Raw genomic sequence first — 18217 nt, forward strand, 5'->3', positions numbered from 1 at the left:
GTTCTTTCTCTGTCAACGCTGTTCTTCACACTGACTGCAACCATTGATTATATCCTCATTGATTGATTCCAGAGCCCGAAGTGATTTATCCAAATAGCTTGTTTTATCCAACCAATGTACCAAAACCAAAAGATATTGAATTTAAAATGATATGAGAAAGAGGGAAAGTAACAAATATCACATTCTTTGGAGGCAGTGATCAGATCTTGCCTCAGTACATTACTGGTGCTTTAAGAAGTCGTTACTGTCTTGTTGTCTGCTTTAAGTGTGACATCATTGTTCTCGTCACAGTGCAAAACTACTATTTAGGTGTTGAATGTCTTCATCAAAAGTGTTCGTATGCTTTCATGTCCCCCTCAACATGGATGGTAGAGATGAATGTCATCAGCGTTTATTCCCTACTATGGTCCATAGACTGTATATAAGAACCGATGGTCACAGTCAGTAAAGACATCTCTGGCTAATTGTATTTTATTTTCAAAGTCTGTACCGGAAAGTGTTAAATGCTATTGTATCACGCTTTGAAGCGTTGGTGGTTGTCATGAGAGCGTTTTAAGTTTACACTGCCCCCTGTGGTCATACCTTGTAACTACACTTCTGTGTTTTATTTTAAATCTCCACCTCCAGCTTCTTGAAACACTGATACTTGACCTTAGTGCATATGCATGGATTATATTGCAAAATGCGAGACAGCAAGCCAAAAATAAATGTTAACTTGCCACTGTCAGGAGAGCAACGTTACACCTTACTGTTACTGTCCTCTAGTGGTAACAATGCAGAACATCGTACATACATCGTTATTTTTCCTTTCATTTTAACATTTCATTTCAAAAGTCTTTACTGTAAAATGGTAATATGTTAAATCTTGACTCTTGGTTCACCAGTGGACACAATGTGTAACTACACTGTCTAAAGTGATGGGTTTTTCTGAATGTTTTTTCCACCTACTGCAATACTACATTATTGTTTTTCTGATCATCATTTGTGTGTTCGTATTCGTAAATTAAACTGGTCATTCTCCACCAGCAGCAATACAGGTGTGGCTGACTGTGACCACTAGAGGGCAGAATTACTCAGGATCATAAATGCACAAACACAGCATGGAAGCAGACTAGCACTTTATATAAAAATAAATATATAGCACATTGTGACAACTATATTTCCGTGGCCTGCATATGTAAAAACACCCCCAAGTATGTATTGCATACAGTTTCCATATCTCAAAGAATTAGCTGAGGCAATCAGTACTTGTATTCTATTTTTATTTTATAAACTCAATTTATCTTTTATTTGACGTTTCTAATTACTGATATGTCTTTTTGCTGCTGAAGCACAAGAATTTCTCCTCATGGAGGATTTTTATCTTGTCGCCTGTGAAGAATGTGCAGTTGTAGGTACTCAGTGTGACCGCTAGAGGGCAACAAACAGGCATGGCGACAGGTGACGCCGCTGGTGTCAAGGTAGACAATAGTCTTACTTAGTGCTTCCGGTGAAACCTTTCACAATAGAACTTGTGCATTTTTCTTAACCGTTCGTCTTCAAGCTGCTACTGCATCAACCTTTAAAGTAAGAAACAACCATCACTACAATGCATGAGATCACATACAGGTATCCGTGGAGGGTAAAGACAGACAGGATGCATTAGCACTAAATGTTGAGCAGGAAGCAGCTGTCATCACGGATACTGATACACATGGCTACCATAGCTGCTGTCACTATGGTGTTTCTCTGTAAATGTAAAACTCAAATACTGAGTACAATGCTATAGGATATCTGCTTTATGTATCTATTTTTTATTAGCTATTGTAAGTCAAGTGAATTTGGGATTCAATTATGTTTTCCCCTTTTTAATGTGGAATTCACCATGAAATGTGCAGCAACGGTCGGAGGGTTTTTAACTTCTATAGTGATGGAAGATAGCTCCAGGAAAAAAAGTTATTCAGTCCATTTATTTGGATAACTCGTCATCACAAAAGCCATTTAAATGAAACACATGAATCTTTATTACTTCATCCAGCAATACATCCGGTGCAAACAATGAGCAACATAACCAATGGTAGGTCAGTGGGCTTCACTATACATTTATCAATAGCAGTTTTCTAGTTTCTTTTTTATAACAAAGTGTTAAACAGGGGTGGAAAACATGTTTTACATTATGTAAGAGTTTGTAAGTCAGTTGCCACATAACATGACATGGCGCAAACTACATGTAAAAACCTCTCAGGGGCACAAGGAGGGGAAAAAAAGGAAGAAGCACCATCTGGTTAAAGGCTTCTTCCATACTGTTAAATGCTCTGAGAAGGAAGGAAAAGAGAGAAGAGACTTCTTATGAGGTATGACTTTACAATGCCAACTGATGACCCAAAAGCATGAAAGCAGAGGACAGTGGCGGACATACACTATTACAGAGTGCACATGCAGACATGTCAGCCAGAGCAACCAGAAATCAAATACTGGTTTTGTGCGGTAAACCTTACAACATGTTCAATGAAGCGCTCTTATGATACCAGGTCAAAAATATTCTGTTTAAAGAAAGTACAAACAAGTATAAAAGAAAATAATTTAAGAATAACAGAGAGGGGAGACTAAATGTCATTCTCCATGGAGAAAAAAAACTATTACAAAGGAAAGGAAATGAATCTATTTTCCTTCAGAAGTTTTCTAATGAGACCATAGTGGGTGAACAGCCAGTTTTGTTAGGAGAGGGATCAAAACAAATGCAATTTCCTTGAGCCTGTTGGTACACCAGACAGTTTTCACAGCTGCTAGTGACAGCCCGAGTTGTGCCGAACATCTAGTGGTTATGTTTCAGTATGTGCCACTTAAACCTCTTCAGCTTCCAGTCTCTAAAGAGCACGTGGCCTCTTGGGATTGATCTGCTTACTGGCTTGCTCCTCCTCCTGGAGAGCAGAGCGGAATGACTTCACTTTATCTGTTGAAGGAAGGACAGGGAGAGAGAGACACATCGTAAAAAAAATAAAATAAAAATTGAGCAGTGTTTGCCAGTGCAGGATGTTAAGTGTTCTGTGCTTTAGTCATACCTCGGAGCTCAGTGAGGATTTCTATCTTCTGGTCTAGGATCTGCTCCAGTTGAGTGGCGTACGACTCCACGTCATAATCCACCTCCTCTGTCATCTCCAACAGCACCTTTTCATCTTCCAGCCACCGGATAGACTCCTGCTCACAGAGGACACATACCAGTGCATATTTGAAATACTGCCTTCAAACAGAGGTTATCAGTGTTAGAAGGGTTAAGTTTTCTAAAAGAAACGTGGAATATACATTTGTTACAAAAATGTGCGTCATAAAACAATGATGATGTGAGCTGGAGTATTTAATTTGTTGTTTTCTTCAGTGTTCTGACCTGGAAAACAGCTCGGTGGTCCTCCAGGACCTGCTCCTCCATCTCCACTAACTGAGACACTGCCTCATGGAAGGTAAACAGCTGGGGAGACACTTCCTCCTCCTGGGAAACATATTTACAGGTTCAACAAGGGACACAGAATAAGGGTTAACATCAGTAGCAACAAAAACTGACCATATGACAGACACTGAGATCACTGCTGAAATCATGATCCCAGTAGACACTGAAGGTAGAGTAAGCGATTCTGGCAAAAACCAACACCATGGCTAATAGCCTGATACAGAGCAAACAATGACATAGCAAGTAATGTAACTAACATTAGCTGAGTTGTGGGTTAGCATACGGTTGTTACAGTTGCATGCAGAGAGGACAAGACCGTCCCAGAGCCAGCACACCAGCTCCAGAAAGCAATACTCACAACTCTCCTGCTACCATAGCTAACATCCCAACAACAGCATGGCTTGGTGAACTAGAAAGTAAGCTGAATGTCCGTGGGCAAGTCATTTAATGTTACCTGACACACAAATCATGGCTCAAATGTATGGCGTGGTGTGCACCACTTTGTTTCCCCTAAAGAGAAATTCAGCTGAATTTGACAAAAAGGCGTGTATTGGATTTGAATCGCTTACCGCACCTTTAATATTCACTTATAAATAATGCTGATTCTTTAAAAACTCAAAACGCAAATCTTTCTCACAAGCAACAAGGTTGTGGCATCTTCTCAAAACTTTTCCATGTTTGAAACCATCTATAATTGGCGACAGGTAGAATTTTATCCATGTTGCCCTAAAAAAAACCCCCAAAAAACAGACCCCACGTTCTTACATTCTGCTCACAGAGCAGTTTGAGGTCATCTCTCTGCGGCGAGATACTCAGCCAGTCCTCGTCCAAAAGATCCAGCTGGTTGACCATGTGGATGTTGGGTCGGCCCCCCTCTATCACTTGGTTGGGGTCCACTGTCAGCTCCTTCACCCTGCGGAGAAAAGACATTGTGCTGGTCAGGGCAGATTCTTTCGCAGCGCAGACCCGCTCTGAACATGGCTGCTGTCTGCGTCGGGGTATGACGTTAACTGTGGGCTTAAAAGACTTCACAAAAAGCACAGGATGGCGTCATGACAGCAGTGACATCATGCATGGGGGAAAGATGACTGTGTTGGCTCTGTAAATGTTTGAACTAATTCTTCTTTATGCTCTAACTGGGCACGCAAATTTGATTCAGAGACACAATGAAAGAGCACTTTGTCCAGTTCACCTGTACAATAAAATGCAATCCAATACATGCCACCCACAGGAGTCCTAAGTGCTGGAATCTAGCTGGTCAGAGCTCGTGTTTAATGAGGCCTCACAGAGCTGATAAGGTATTACTGCCATGTACCCGACCTGCAGGTACAGCGATTTAGGACTATGTGCAAGGGATTACATGCTGAGAGTTTGCTCAAACAAAAGCTCACCCTTGATGCTTTTACTGAACAGCTTCATGGATGTTTTAGTGTTGTTACTAGCACTGAACAACAGCTGACACCTTATTATGTAAAGTTTTGAACTGCCATTAATTCGGACTAATCACACCCAGCTTTAACAGATCCCTGACATACAGGTCTAAACACTGCACAACAAATAAGACACACCCATAAGAACAGACGGATGGGTCATTCTTCAGGAGTCAGTGAAAAGAAAATAATTATGTCCACAGCTTAGCCAAAGATAAAACGTCAAAGCAAGGGCAAGAGGATGGAAGGAAGTGTCACACCATGCAGATGAAAAATAGGAAGGGTAAAATGAGAGGTTTTCCACTGTGAACAGCTTATGAAGTGAATAAAAGCTGCTAAAATGGATGTATAACATAATGTAATAAGTACTTGCAGGGGGGAGCATGCACTGTGTGTGTTTTCTGTGTGTAGTGCTGTGCTTTGGGGGAGTGCTTGACCTGCTGGGAGAGGTAGCAGCAAAGTCATCGTACTCAAAGGTATTGGTGGGCGAGAGCTCAGAGCGACTCCCCTGACCGCCCTGGGAGAAGGGGATGTCCGACGGACTAATCCCAAACTCCTTCACTCTACACAGCGGCACCAGCCACACCAGCGCACAGAGGGCGGGAGAGAAGAGGGAAACAAAGCAGGAGAAAGGGAGGAGAGAAGGAATACAAGAGAGTCAGACAGAACTACTGAGAGTTGGCAGAGACATTAACAACAACATCGGTACTGCTAATTTCAATCTAAACAAAAGCTACTGGGGACAATAATGGAATTGAAGGAGCTATAAATTCATAACACTGCATCATTTGCAGAGGTTCCTGTGGCCACAGGGCATATTTCCACCTGTTGGCGTAGCGTAGTGTGTTGAGGGTATTCTCGCAGGATGTCATACCAGGAGAGATTGTTGCAATCTGCACAGAGAAACAGAACATCATTCAAATGATGATATCTGGAAGGGATATGAAGACATGGACACAGGATATTAATAAAGGCAATGAACTAACCATGCATGTGCGTGAATTTTCCCCAATGAAGGAGTCTCTCAGGACCTGGGTGAGCTTACTGGCTCTGAACGGAGTGTGGGGCTTGTTACGGCCAAGAGCCCTGATACACTCCTGAAACAAGAAAAGCAGAGACGCATCCTATGGTAAATAAAACGTAGCTATTTAATATCACGGCGTATTTCGTTCACAAACAGGAAAATTAACTTGTTGAATTTGCAGCTCAAGTAGCAGAAAATACAGTCCCCTCCAAAAGTATTGGTAAGGCAAATTCCTTTGTTTATGTTGTTCACTGAAGACATTTGGGTTTAAGATCAAAAGATGAGTATGAGACAAGAGTTCAGAATTTCAGCTTTTATTTCCTGGTATTCACATCTAGATGTGTTAAAACAACTCAGGACATACCACCCTTTGTTTGAACCCACCCATTTTTCAAGTGAGCAAAACAATTGGAACACGTGACTGACAGATGTTTGTTGTTGCCCAGGTGTTGCCTTTTAGGTTGATTGTCCAAACATCAAATAGCTCTACATAACTAATCTAAGTTTTCATCCTTGGTTCAAACCTAAAATAATCTTAAAGTAAATAACATTTAATATTTGGTGGCGTAACCCTTACTTGCAATAACTGCCACAAGCCTGCGACCCATCGACATCATCAAACTGTTGCATTCTTCATTTGTGATGCTATTCCAGGCTTTTACCGCAGCTTCTTTCAGTTCTTGTTTGTTTCTGTGTGTGTGCTTTGGCTCATTGTCCTGCTGCATGATAAACTTCCTCCCCATTAGTTTCAATGCATTTCTCTGTAAATTGGCAGACAAAATGTTTCTGTCCACTTCTGAATTCATTCTGCTGCTACCATCAGTTACATCATCAATAAATATTAATGAGCCTGTTCCAGAGGCCCAAGCCATGACATTACCTCCACCATGCTTCACAGATGAGCTTGTATGCTTTGGATCATAAGCAGTTCCTTTCTTTCTCCACACTTTGGCCTTTCCATCACTTTGGTAGAGATTAATCTTGGTCTCATCAGTCCATAAGATTGTGTTCCACAACTTTTGCGGCTCATCTCTGTATTTCTTAGCAAATCTGGCCTTCTGATTCTTCCTGCTGATGAGTGGTTTGCATCTTGTGGTGTGGCCTCTATATTTCTGTTGAGTCTTCTTTGAACAGTGGATTGTGATACCTTCACCCCTGCACTGTGGAGGTCGTTTGTGATGTCACTTACTGATGTTTTGGGGGTTTTCTTCACAGCTCTCACAATATTTCTGTCATCAATTACTGTTGTTTTTATTGGCTGACCTGTTGGACGTCTGTTGCTCAGTACACCAGTAGTTTTTCTTTTTCAGGACATTCCAAATTGTTGTGCTTGTTGATTTTCCTTCTTTTCTCAGCCATAGACAGCTCTCTGGTCTTCATGTTGGTTTATCCTCTTTAACAGGAAATGCAGTCTTTATAGGTTGAACCAAGGATGAAAACTTAGATTAGTTATGCAGAGCTATTTAATGTTTGGACAATCAACCTAAAAGGCAACACCTGGGCAACAACAAACATCTTGTTCCAATAGTTCTGCTCACTTGAAAAATGGGTGGGTTCAAACAAAGGGTGGTATGTCCTGAGACGTTTAACATATCTAGATGTGAATACCAGGAAATAAAAGCTGAAATTCTGAATTCTTGTCTCATACTCATCTTTTGATCTTAAACCCAAATGTCTTCAGTGAACAACAAAAACAAAGGAATTTGCCTTACCAATACTTTTGGAGGGGACTGTTCTTGGCGGTCTAAAATAGAGCTTCTGCCCACAAACCTTTAGGGCCAGCAGGCTTTTGTTGATCTCAGCTCCTTCTAGGCGAGTTTGGCGGTCGGCACTCGATGTATCAGCCCCCCTCTCGTTTCCTGCGAGGTCGATGAGGGAGAACTTGCCGTGCATCTTCCCCTTCCTCCGAAGAATGATCTGGAATACGGCGTGGCTGCGAGATGAGTGGGCATTGGCCGACGTCTGCCCTGAAGTTCTGGGAGCGAGAGGAAGGAGACCAAGAGGCAAACAAGCGTGAAGAGAGCAAGAAAAGAACAATTGTAGGAGAAAAAAGAAGCATGAATTTCCTTTATTTACCATGAACATGACCAGGGCACGATTAACTCTGAATAAATTCAAAAAAAAAAAGTCTAGGAATTACACAACTAACAACAACTAGATCAACAAAGTTTCTGCTGTTATACCTGCAGCTGTTTCCCAAATCTATGAGTTTCAGGACGTCCTCTGTGCACTTCACTTCCTTCTCCTGAAGCCCCACAACCTGCACTTGCTGTTTCCCGTCCTCCAGCACCCTCAGTTTAGCTTTACGATTCAGCAGGTCAAAGACCTAACAACACATACAAGCAGTCACCATTGGTTGGTGGTATAATGTGAACATTTAAGATTTTTTTTCTGGGGGGGCAGGGTTTTACAATGCATCATCTGTCAGCCCAACCTTCATTGGGGGGGATGGACCAAACTAACATTTACACATCACTTGCCTTTCCACTGTAGATTTCAAAGAAGGTTGCGTACACTTGTAGGTCTAGCTTCTTGTAGTTGGGTTTCTTCAACATGAGAAATACATCCCGAGCTGCATGAAAAGAGACGAGACATCTAAAATTGTCATCAGCGCAAACCAAGCCACAATATTTTTTTTATGTTATTCGGCCGCCTTTATTCACTAAACAAAGCTTATTGACTTACCAGCTAATGCATAAATTCCTTTAGAGCAGTCTTGGTTCTTCCCAGAGAAATCTCCTCCCATAGTCTATAATTATAATATACACACACACACACACACACACACACACACACACACACACACGGTGAAGAGATATTTTCAAACAATATGCTGCGGTAATAAAATATACCAAAAATCTCTAGTGTTGTGGTGTTGGCTTTTCCAAGGAGTCATTGTGTGTAACTCACGTGTGTCTTTCCACTGCCTGTCTGTCCGTAGGCAAAGCAGGTGGCCATGCCCCGCTCAAAAATGGTCTCTACTAGAGGTCTGGCAGTGAACCTGTAGGATCAGACAGAACACAAAAGCAGGATAGGACATCTAACCATTATGCAAACAAACAAAAATCCTCATCATATTGACTAATCAGGTGTAACTTCTGTGAAATATCAGAGCAAACACAAAACAGTTTGGTCTAATAGCTTGGTTCATTTGTTGATTTGTAGGCCTGCCACGATAACCACTTCTGTTGGACGATATATTGTCCCAGAAATAAATGCAATAAAATATATTATTGTCATTTCAATACTATTTTATGCCACTGATATAAGGATAATTCAAAGGAGCAATTCACTTTTTATTCATAAGAATATTCAGACATTGGAAGTGGAATGTGAAAAAAATAATAAAATATCTAAATAAATAAAAATTGCATCAAATATATATTAAACATTTGGCACATAACAGGTAGTATTTCCGCTTTTTGTTGCTTTTAATCAACATACCGGGTCATTCGTTACGTTAACGGGCTCTCCTCTCTCATTCAGCTTAAACCCAAAATGTTCCCACACCGGAGCTGTGGAGTGCAGCTTTGAAACAGCTTTGAGTCCATTTGGACTTGTTCTTCCAGACTTTCTGGATGGAATTATACAGTCGACGGGAAAAACACCTATTAGCCTTAAGTAACAAGTTATTTTCACTTCACCTGGTTCACTGTGACTGTGTGTGTGTGTGTGTAGGTGTGTGGAGGGGCGGCCTGAGCTCCACCCAGTGTGAAACTCCAACACAAAGAGCAAAGGACGAGGACCGAAGCAGCGCAACCAGAAACGACAGCAAAACATATCTCAGCAGAGTTTATTTCTATTTATTTGGCTAAGTGCTATGAAAAAACACTTAGGCGCTGTGCCCCAAGTCTCAAAAAAGCCCTGCTGAATATTCTGGCATAGGCTAAAGTGTTGGCGACATTCTTATGTAAACAAACACCCATGTAAACACAACAGGCAATGATCGAGGTCATGTTCATATATTGTATGATAAGTTGATAACGTAATTATAAGGATTTGTTGGCACAAACCTGTAAACCATCTCGTTGGTGGTGCTGTCATCGAAGGCGTAGTCAAAGCGAAAGGTCTGGTTCTCCAGGTAGCGGGTGAGGTCCACTTTTTGTTTAGGTTCATGAACCATCACTACGTCCTTACTAGGGATGGTGATCACATCCAAATCCTTCACGGACAACTCTGGAACACAGCAGAAACGAGACTTTCAAGTCACATAAATATTTTGGAGGAAATTTAAAACACAATTCGACATATAATGATTGAGCACAACACCAACGTTGTTCCCGACAGAAGACCTTACCTTTCTTGTTGAGTGGACGTTTCCTCACACAAACACATATTCTGTGCTCTTCAATCTGGACCAGAGAAGGACATTTTATTATATTGTTACTGAGCGTCCACATCTAACAATCAGGAAAGGAGGAGAAGCCACAGTCTCTACTCACCAGATCTGCTGTGGTCAGGGGCCGGTAGTCTAGACTGGCTCGGAAATCTCGGATCATGTACATGATCTCATAGTTAGGGATGGTGGTATCCACCTCCTGACGAAGGAGACAGAGTGGGTTTCCAGCTTATTCACCAATAGGACAATGATTCTCATGTCTTTTAATTTCTCACCCCACTGTCAAGAATGTAAACTGTTACCAAGATTCAATAAATATATTTTGTTAATCAGTGAGGAGAAAGGTGAATAATATTGATGTACCTGAGCTCTTTTCTCCCTGAGCTCCTGTTGCTGAAGCCGACGCCTCTCTCTCTTCTCCTGCAGTTTCTCCACCTCTTTCACACAGTTTGACTTCCTCCTCGCTGCCATAAAGACAAGAGAAACAGTGACTCGACTGCCTTTCACCGGATATGCCAATAGCCTAGCTATCTCTCTTTCTCTCATCCTTCTTCCCAACTGTTTGATCTGCTTCCTTTTCTCTTGGCTTGAGCAGTCTCTTTCTCTCAGTGAGTCTTTCCTTTCTCTTCCTTCAAACAGAAGGGAGACCTTGGGCTATTTCCAACAAAGCACAACAGTGAGAGTGCTCAGCACAGACCAGAATACAGTGGCTGGCACACAGTGCCTCCAGTATAAAACTAGCTGCCTTCTTTACACAGCCAACAAAAGGCCTTTACAGTGGTTCGAAACCTGCTTTCATTTATCCCTTCCATCTACATCCTAAAACACAACTAGACTGGGGGACTGCTGAAACTAGGATATGTGCCTTGCCTTGCAAATAAAATTAAGAGATGGTTTCAAATCAAATATGATTAGAAAATGGTTTTAATCAACCAGAAGAAGGTCATTCAAAATCTCCCAGCACAGCACACCCAAAGATTAGTGTTTTTTCAGGTTAATCACGAAGTATTAGAAACCATAAGAGAACACAAGTTAGCAAACGTGAGTGAAAGCCACTTCTGATTTCTTGCAGAGTTCATAAAAACCAGTGTTATCTGATTAACCCTGGCTCACTGCACAGCCCCAGCTTCCCACTGCAAAGCCCGGCCGAAGCCCTGTAATACGGTCCTGGCCTCCTGCTGGCTCCAACCCCTGAGAACCCAGACTATCAGAGCAGAGGGATTAATAATCTGCTCTAATCTGGGAGAAGAAGATGAGCTGGGTCAGCACCGGGACAAGGCAGTATAAGAGGGATGCAGAACCGTCACTACTTGGGGGTCTCACAGGCTGTTGGTGGGGGGAGCTGAGGGGCGAGGAAGGGGAACAAGGCGTCTCCCTCCCTGTCCACTTAGCTCATCAAATGACAGTGAGCACTTTGAAGGAATGGAGGGTAAAGAAAAAGGTCATTGTTGCCGTCTGAGCCTTGAGTAAAGCACAGTGCCACAGGCTTTTCCACGTGTGTGCCTGTGTGTGACTCAGCAGAAATCAGAGAGGGAAAAGACAGCGCAGTCCAACAGCAGCACAAATGTTTTTTTTTACTCCCCGTCTAATACCCAGAAAGCCTGTCTGCTGGATGGATTGTGCTTGTGCTACTTCACCACCACACCACAGCTCTGAATAGTATCTGGCAGACATTTTGGGTGTACAATCTTCTCATAAGACTAGAGGACTCTCAGTTTCTATTGGAAACTCTATTAGAATCACCATAAGGCATGGAGGGCAAGGGGAAACATGCAGGTGATACATACAAAGCTGTCCAAACTCCTTTCTGGATATCAGTTGATGTGAGGACTCTAAATATAAACATGTGGTCAACAAAAACACGAGATATTAAAAAGATAGCATTATATCTGTTTTTTTGTCTGTTTTCTGCAGATGGCCTAAATCAAGTGATCAAAATACTGTCAATGTTAAAAAGTGTTAGCAATTTTCACTATTCATTTAACAACACATAAAATAAAATCATAAGCCAACTGCTTCCCTAAAACTACTATTTTCTTAAGAAAGATCACAGTTAGATCACACAGCCTAGGTTCTTTAAAAACACATTATTCGTTTCGAGCATGTTACCATTCTGCAGCTGCTGTTGTGCCTGCGCTTGAGTGAGCTGTGCAGGCTGCTGGGGTGGAGGCGGTGGTGCAGGCTCTGGTTGTTGAGGTTGTGGGGGTCTGGCACGAGTCGGAATGACTGAAAATCACAAATCCACAGAGATTAAGAAAGAGACCTTTTGACTCGCAGGCTGCTAACACACCGCTTCTGAGCTAGGTATTAAAATTAAACCCACTGTTTTAAAGATTTACATTAAACTTACCTAACTTAAAAATAAAATCTGTTTGACCATGGGTGACTTTTACCTGTATTGTGTTATATGTACAGGTGTTTCTATTATTTTGTCTACCTCATTTGTATCAGTGAAGGCAGGCAGAAAAACCTCTCTGTATAATGCAATACAGTTCAACAGTAACGCAAACCACTTCCTCCAAAGTGACCACACAGTTGAATTAAATCAACACCACTTTACAACAGTTTAAATGATAACGATTATAACCTTCATGAAGGCAGGATGTACTGCATGGCTGTTGTGTGTTGGACTAAGTGTACCTAATAAATTGGAAATTGAGTGTAAGTTTTCCATTTACATCTTAATTTTGCATGTTGTATAGACTATTTATTTTTCTTGTGATTTATAAGTTCATTTTTAAGATTTAGGAGTAATATATTATTAGTGGATAATTCAACAATTCCCAGAGAACTGCATGAGACAAACCTCTATTATCCCTGGACGGAGTGTCATTCTTAGTAGGTGCTATGGTCCGACGATTCTGCAAGAAAAAACACAAGCTACAGAAAGATATTCTAGGATAACAGGATAAACCCCCCAGTTTTTAACCTCTTCCGTCTGCCTTTGTTATGTAGAGATACATAAATAGACGAAGCCTGAGAATCAGATTAGTGCTGAGTACAGAGGCCTCCTTCATTAACACTAATGTTCGCAATGACACTGCCAATGCACACGTCTTAACATATCTTTAAAAATAAATGAAAATAGACCATGTTCAAATCACAAAAGGTTGCGAGATTATGGAGCTTCACAATCAAAAAGTACTTAAATTATAAAATAACTTCAGTACCCTATTAGAGTGACAAACTCCCATTCCTGGCCAGTTAGTAAATTGCCTCACAGTTTTCACTTTAAATGTTTTAAACCAAAAAAATTAAATAAATTATATATCAGGTTAAATCACAACTGCAATATTTATAATGTTTATGTGACAACATGGAGCAGCCCTAACCTACTGTGCACCATACACACTGTACTTAACAGGGCCAATTAGTTGGTTACCTAGAAGGATCCAGGATCTATATTAAGGTGCAGCAAACTGCAGCCACATAACTATTTGAGCAAGTCCGAGCACTTTAAATGCACTGACTCTGGCAATAATGTGAATGAATGATGTAAAAAGGAGGGAGAGAATCAAAAGAAAGAAAAAAAAGACTGTTTTGTTGCAGTTATTTCCAGACATGGTGGCATACCGGTACCTACCTTTGCAATTTTATTGACTTTCACACATGTGGGAGTAGGTGGGGGTGGAGTCTCTGGACTAGGGGCAATTTCCTCGTCTGGAGCCACATCTGGGTTAAGTGCAAATATACTCTCCAAGTCGATCTGTCCAGAAATAAAGGAGTATTAATATCAAGTGATTACATTAGGGCTGACCCTAAATAGTCGAAGCTTCGACTGTGACATTGACAGTCGAAGCTTTGCTGCAAAACAAGGATCGTGCCATTTTGGCGATATGGGGGTGCTCAACGTCTGATTTTACATAGAACTACCAGTTTTCTCCCAATAAGTTAATATACATCCTATTACAAAATACATTTCAACGTTTAACGCTGTAAATTAAAAAATGAGAAAAGAAAAAAAGCTTTTAATAAATTTTTTTAAAAGTGTGTGAATAAATCCAGAATTGTAACCCTAGCCCGCAAGGTAGGGGGCATCAGTGCGCATGTGTAGGCGTAGCGTGTATGAATGTGTGTGAGTGTGTAGTGGTAGAAGAGGAGCTGGCTTTATAGAAGGAGCCTTAACTTCACCCTTGTTGTGCAGATCTGTCGCACGTGCGGGACGTTCGGATCATTTATCACCATTGATGAACCACACAAAGAATATTACACCGTTTTAAATAGACCCGCGAGGAACCACGACGTGAATGCAGCTATGGCTGCACGGCATGCAAGCAAAACTCTGCACAAGACAGCTGAATGGCAGGCGAGCAGAGAGAAAAGGGTCAACAATAACACAACAATGTACAGTGTAAGTTACAGTGACTACATGATTCGACTGTCAGTAGACTATAGGCAAGACTTGACAACTCTGATTCGACTAGGGCTGCGCAATATATCGCCGGAGCATCATCATCGCAATGTGCTCTTGCGCAATAGTCACATCGCAGAACAGTGCAATTATAGGGCTGAACGATTTTTTTTTTAAATCAATAATTTAATATGCGATGAATTTTTAAGCTCTTTACCTTCTGTATTATTCAAAACGGACAAGCAGTAATTCAGTGTATAGTATGACCAACACAATATTAGATAGATATAACATACACTGTTCTTTCTTTTGGGTCAGGCCTGCGTTATGATGAATTAGGTAGAATTATTACCATGAGCAATGGTGAAGATATATCAAATTATAATAATATGAGAAAGATAATTTGAGTCAAGTTATGGCATAAATAATATGATATAATATCATCAGGTCGGCCTACCTCAAGACCACAAGAAAAAAACAAGTTCACCAGTGTGTTATACAGTAAGCCTCCAGACAAAACCCACAGTTCAACCACCAGTTAATGAGTCCTTATCTCAGTCCAGTCCATCTTTCTGTATCCCAGCAAGCAAACAAAAAATACTCAGTTTGAGGTTCAATTCAAAAGTTGGCCAACGAAAATAAAACATAGTGACGCCTCTCATGTTTAATAGACAAGATTAGTAATTCTCCGACAACACCGGAGTTCCCCACCCCCGCAGCCTGCCATGGACACATTGGGCCTCTTTCGGACTTGTGAGTTTGGTTTGAAATGCCGTTTCACAGATATTTCCTGAGCTGACTGGTGGCTGTGTGTGTGACGCAGGCACCAACAATTTCACCCACCACCACGTTACCCGCGGGTGGTGGGTGCTACTTTCATTCCCCGTGTGACACTAAAGTTTATGTAGTGTCATGTAAGGCCATTGTACAACAAGAAGGCAAGGTACAGCGTAACGTGCAGACCAAGCATCAACTTCATCAGACTGTTTTCCTCTTGGGTGTCGTGTGACCAGAGTGTAATCGCAGCCTTTTCGATTAGTAAATCTCATTTTATTACATTGTGATAATATTGCAAATGCAATTAATCGTTCAGCTCTAGTGCAATATCAAGCAAGTCAAATTAACTCAACCACCTCAACATTTTTTGCTGCTTGATAGAAAAGGAAAACTTAGATAGTTCTCATTTCAAGTTTGTCAGATGTAACATCATTTACTCCAATTTAAGAGTTCTTGGATACACAGTTTGTAACTAGTGAGTGACGCTCTGAATGCACAGTGAACTAGCAATCCCAATATTATTCTCGATCAGTTGATCAATTCCTTTAGGATGCTCAATTATTTTCAAATAGAGCAACTGAAGTAATCTGGTGAAACTTCCTGTATCTTTTCATATCGCAATATATATTGCACAAAAGAAAAATATTGCAATGTTAGTTTTTTCAAATATCGTACAGCCCTAGATTTGACTATGTAAATCCTTAGTCGGGGACAGCCCTAGATTACATGTATGTAATTCTAAAAACACTGAGCATGTTAAAGTGCACAAAGGCCTTTTTTGAAAAAGGATATGATAAGTGTCAAAGAAGCTGAAGTACATCCACCAGACTTGCAGTATGCGGTACAACATAGAAAAATGGAGTAAACACTTTTTATAGGTGCTGCAAGTCATTTCTATGACTTAGTACAGCTCAGTTTTAATTTGGGAATTTAAACGAGTCTCCCCATACCGGCAACACTCTGGTTCTGCACTGGCTGAGCTACTGCCACCCACAAGTGTGCATTCCCTGTCTGGGAATTGAACCCAGCCCGCGGCAGTGAGAGCGCTGAATCCTAACCACTAGACTACCAGGGAGCGTAGTCTTGACTTTGAATATAACACCACTGACTTGAGACTTCACTTGGACTTGAATGACCTGATACCTCCCAAATCCAAAAATTAAAATAATGCTTTCATTAGTAGCTTATTAACATAGATGCTTGTCAGTGAGCAACAAACTGATAATTAGCCATAAATATGTCTACAGGCTCAAATAAGATCTAAAGCAGTGATTCTCAACAACCATAAAAGAGCTTACTTTTGAACTACAACTAAATTAACACATTACTATCTATTATTACTATTACTATCGCTTTTTAAATTTTTTGAAAGAATTCATTTGTTGGTTCAACTTTATTAAAATGTGACCCTGCATTTCGATCCAATTGCAAAGTCGATTGGATTGGAAATTGTGTAAGCTTTGTTGACTACACTGAATCTTGGCACGTCTGAATGGGGAAACTATGAACTTTTACCTTTCAAGACTACAAAAAAGTATAAAAGATGCATCACAGTGTGATAATGTGCAAATTGAATAACTGTATATCAGCAACATCTAATGTTAGTCATCTGCTAACCAGTGAGACTGAGAGGGGGCATACTGTACGACCGGAGTTACAGTCTGAGATAGCTCATGCACATCAATGTGCAGAGGGTGAAGTGGAATTACATGCAGGCTAGTTGTCTAATCATCACAGCTCCTGAATGTCTTTAGATGCATTATTCACTGCTGTGTAAAATAAAAGCATGTGCTGGTGCTGCAGTTGCTTTTAGGGGTAATAAATGGTGGTTTACCTCTTTCCCTTTTGTGTCTCCATTTTCTATCCACTCCACTGTGACACTCTCATTGTCCTCATTTAGTGAGGTCACCATTGCCTGGTGTATACGTCCTGTGAAAGTATCAAAGACAGGGGAAACACAAACATCAGGTAAACAGAATAACATTGAAAAGTGAAGGCAGTGAAGGCCCAAACTCTTTTGGGGTCCTTGCAAGTTCAGTAGCAATATTTTAATTTAATTGTAGAGTAAAAAAGTAGAGTGATAAATGGCCCTCTATGTGCTATTTGGTTTTAGTAATGAAAAAAGATATAACATGGGTAATTAAATATATATATATAAATAAATACAAATTTACTTTTATTCCCTCTCTTCTTCTCTGACTCTCTCGAACACACACACACACACACACACACACACTACCATAAAATGGATTTCACTAACACCTTAGCTTGCGCATTAGCCTGGTAACATATTTAGCAGGGTAAATTATAAAAGGCTTAGGCTGATCCAGCTAAATCTGAATTGTTTTTTATTTGGTAATGCAGCAAGGTTGGAAAAACCTGAAAAGCCACCCTGATTACCTGTGGTCATATTTTCAAGATGCAGTATCACTGGCACTCAGTGGCCTGTGTTGCATTATCTTCTTACATTTTAGCCATCCTGTTATTTTGTGTAAGACTACATTAACACAACACGCTGGGCAGTGGTTCAATATAATTGTGTATCAACTTAATCATTTCACAATGATTCGACTTTTGTATCTTCATTATCATTCTACACATTTCTATTGTCCAAATTAATGACTCTGTGCAAACTGTAATTCAAAACCAACAAAAATAGACACCGCTTTACACTTACGAAGTATTTGGTCACATGTAATGAAAATAGTTTCTTATATCATATGTCCCCAAACACTTCACTAAAAAAGATCCAAAAACAGCTTATTACACACTACAGCTGAGCAATTAATCAAAATATTATCCCAAGCCAAGTACAATATCCAAATCGCAGGAGCTGCAATCTTTGATAAAAAGGTCACATTTGTCACAACAT

At 40.6% G+C, this 18217-nt stretch overlaps 1 protein-coding gene across 4 annotated transcripts; it reads right to left on the minus strand.

Moving 5' to 3' along the window:
* Window positions 1-1979: 1979 nt before the first annotated feature.
* kif2a (kinesin family member 2A) lies at window positions 1980-17273 on the minus strand. Of its 4 annotated transcripts, XM_046035314.1 has the most exons (21): window positions 17180-17273; window positions 13801-13923; window positions 13024-13078; window positions 12327-12443; window positions 12005-12049; window positions 10581-10681; window positions 10321-10416; window positions 10176-10230; window positions 9892-10054; window positions 8789-8879; window positions 8564-8627; window positions 8359-8450; window positions 8062-8204; window positions 7649-7853; window positions 5841-5951; window positions 5680-5747; window positions 5292-5417; window positions 4190-4337; window positions 3365-3466; window positions 3042-3177; window positions 1980-2932 (listed from the first exon to the last, which is right to left on the minus strand). In XM_046035314.1, the coding sequence occupies exons 1-21, from the start codon at window positions 17255-17257 to the stop codon at window positions 2847-2849; spliced, it is 2205 nt and encodes a 734-aa protein (XP_045891270.1). In that variant the 5' UTR covers window positions 17258-17273; the 3' UTR covers window positions 1980-2846. The 4 variants fall into 4 exon arrangements, with proteins under 4 accessions (XP_045891270.1, XP_045891272.1, XP_045891273.1 ...); XM_046035316.1 differs by lacking the exon at window positions 12005-12049; XM_046035317.1 differs by lacking the exon at window positions 5292-5417.
* Window positions 17274-18217: the final 944 nt, after the last annotated feature.

This window comes from Micropterus dolomieu, linkage group LG21 (genome assembly GCF_021292245.1).
Source record: "Micropterus dolomieu isolate WLL.071019.BEF.003 ecotype Adirondacks linkage group LG21, ASM2129224v1, whole genome shotgun sequence".
NCBI lineage: Eukaryota > Metazoa > Chordata > Actinopteri > Centrarchiformes > Centrarchidae > Micropterus > Micropterus dolomieu.